This window comes from Babylonia areolata, chromosome 13, assembly GCF_041734735.1.
Source record: "Babylonia areolata isolate BAREFJ2019XMU chromosome 13, ASM4173473v1, whole genome shotgun sequence".
NCBI lineage: Eukaryota > Metazoa > Mollusca > Gastropoda > Neogastropoda > Buccinidae > Babylonia > Babylonia areolata.
This window is the reverse complement of record NC_134888.1, coordinates 3,309,989-3,312,488: the sequence shown is the minus strand read 5'-3', so window position 1 is coordinate 3,312,488 and position 2,500 is coordinate 3,309,989. Positions and strand designations below refer to the sequence as shown.

The window sequence follows — 2,500 nt, the reverse complement described above, 5'->3', positions numbered from 1 at the left end:
TCATCTTCTTCTTGTTGCTGGGTGGGAGGGGAGAGGGGTGTGGGTGTGGGTGGTGGGGTGGTGGTGATAGACACTGACCTAAAAATAGACTGATGTATTTTTAGATCAGTGGTTGGCAGTATCGGTCAGACGTTGGATTTGAGATCCAGTGTTTACCATTGATCAGAGTTTAAGGCTCAGTTGTTGAACGATTGTATACTAATTGAATTTTAAATGACCAATATATACTATATAATTATTTCGATGATTTTTTTTATTTATCTTTTTTTTAATTTTTTTTTTATAATAAAGTTTCAGAAACGTCAGAAGACAGTTGTTGAAGCCATATTTACACTGAGCAAAATAAACGCCATGAATTTTTTTTTTCATAGTCTATTCATGACAGAGAATAATACAAGAATGTAGAAGCTGCTGAGCTTAACTTGTGAAAATTATTACGCATCTGAAATCATTGAAAGATTCCTTCTCTGCTCAGTTAAATTCTACCCGGCGGCAACCGACCATAGGGGGTCTGTCTTATCAGTGCAACGCAGTTCGTGTGGTTTTGAAACGGCTTCTTCTGTTTGTATTTGTTTGTATTTCTTTTTATCACAACAGATTTCTCTGTGTGAAATTCGGGCTGCTCTCCCCAGGGAGAGCGCGTCGCTACACTACAGCGCCACCCTTTTTTTTTTTTTTTTTTCCAGCATGCAGTTTTATTTGTTTTTCCTATCGATGTGGATTTTTCTATAGAATTTTGCCAGGAACAACCCTTTTGTTGCCGTGGGTTCTTTTACGTGCGCTAGGTGCATGCTGCAGACGGGACCTCGGTTTATCGTCTCATCCGAATGACTAGCGTCCAGACCACCACTCAAGGTCTAGTGGAGGGGGAGAAAATATCGGCGGCTGAACCGTGATTCTAACCAGCGCGCTCAGATTCTCTCGCTTCCTAGGCGGACGCGTTACCTCTAGGCCATTACTCCTCACTTGGTTCAGATTGTAACTTATAACTGGGCATACTTTGGTTCAGGTACATGTTCATTATGCAATGCATGGCGGGCGAACCTGTAGACGGGCGCAATAGCCGAATGGTTAAAGCGTTGGACTTTCAATCTGAGGGTCCCGGGTTCGTATCTCGGTAACGGCGCCTGGTGGGTAAAGGGTGGAGATTTTTCCGATCTCCCAGGTCAACACATGTGCTGAGACCTGCTTGTGCCTGAACCCCCTTCGTATGCCAGTGTACCGTTGCTATACGCCAGCAGGAGATCAAATATGCACGTTAAAGATCATGTAATTCATGTCAGTCAGCGTTCGATGGGTTATTGGAAACAACATACCCAGCATTTTGGGTTTTTTTGTTTGTTTTTTCCCCCATGTGCCTTCCTTGGTTGTTAATTCCTGCAATAGCCTTGACCTTCACCACGACCTTGACCTTCTCTGTATCACAGGACTTCATGTACTTTGAGCACGACCAGGACGACACGAAGAAAGAAATGGATCGTTTGACGGATTAGATCGACAGCAGCTGTGTCTCTACACGCAAAAAAAAAAGCTCTTCCCTCCTGCTGTATGTATATTTACTGATGATTGTTCACATAAGAAAATGAAACAAAAAAAATGACGTGTGTGTGTATATTATATATATATATATATACATTTGTGTGGCAGGACTTCATGTACTTTGAGCAAGGCTCTGACGACGTGAGAGATGAGATGAAGAGGCTGTCCAAACACTAGACACATGGGGTAACACAACAACAACAACAACTGACACAACAACTTGGTTAATTGTTAACATACACCCTCTGCTGAATCATTCATCAACCGTAACTAACATGCAGGTTCAACTGCGATGTGTCAGTCCCCCCTGTCCCGCATGCTGTGATTTTCTCGCATTAACCCTTTGAATACTGCTGACGAGTATGCACGTTGGAGGAGGTCTTCCGGCCCATTCGGAGAAAACACAGTAAAGATCAGCAGGATGTCATTCACTATCATTCATTTGGACTTTCGCCTCTCGGGGATTGTACTAGAAGAAAAAGGCTTTTTGTTCAGTGAAATCAGTTACAACTCTTTATTTAAAGAGCTCGCAAAAACGTAGATGATATATATGCTCTTCAAATCCATACCACACTGACCTCATTTTCATCAAGGCACAGCGTTGAACGGGTTAACTTTGACAACTTAAGGATAAGCGCAGGGAACTTTTGTTTGTTGGTTGGTTTTTTTTGTGGGGTTTTTTTGTGTGTGTGTGTGTGAGAGAGTGTTCAGAATACATATACATATTTGGAGGGTGGGTAGGTGGGGGAGGGGAGCTCACGGTAAGCTAGAGTTTTGCCACAGTAAAACCCCATGCATGCCGCCCCTCCCCCCCCCCCCCCCCCCCCCCCCCCCACACACACACACCCCTTTCACTTCTTTCTTTGTGCATCTGTTGTTATTATTATTATTATTATTATTATTATTATATTTGTATAGCGCTGAATCTTGTGCAGAGACAAATCAAAGCGCTTTCGGACCA

The 2,500-nt window shown here is 43.0% G+C and overlaps 1 protein-coding gene across 4 annotated transcripts in view; it reads left to right on the top strand.

The window, feature by feature from the left end:
* LOC143288984 (phospholipid scramblase 1-like) overlaps positions 1–2,500 on the top strand; it is a 21,084-nt gene that overhangs the window by 14,894 nt on the left and 3,690 nt on the right. For all 4 annotated transcript variants that reach the window (XM_076597710.1, XM_076597711.1, XM_076597713.1 and 1 more), the window contains exon 8: positions 1,428–1,546. In XM_076597710.1, coding sequence (XP_076453825.1) covers positions 1,428–1,493 — 66 coding nt within the window. In that variant the 3' untranslated portion in view covers positions 1,494–1,546. The remainder of the gene's footprint in view (positions 1–1,427; positions 1,547–2,500) is intronic.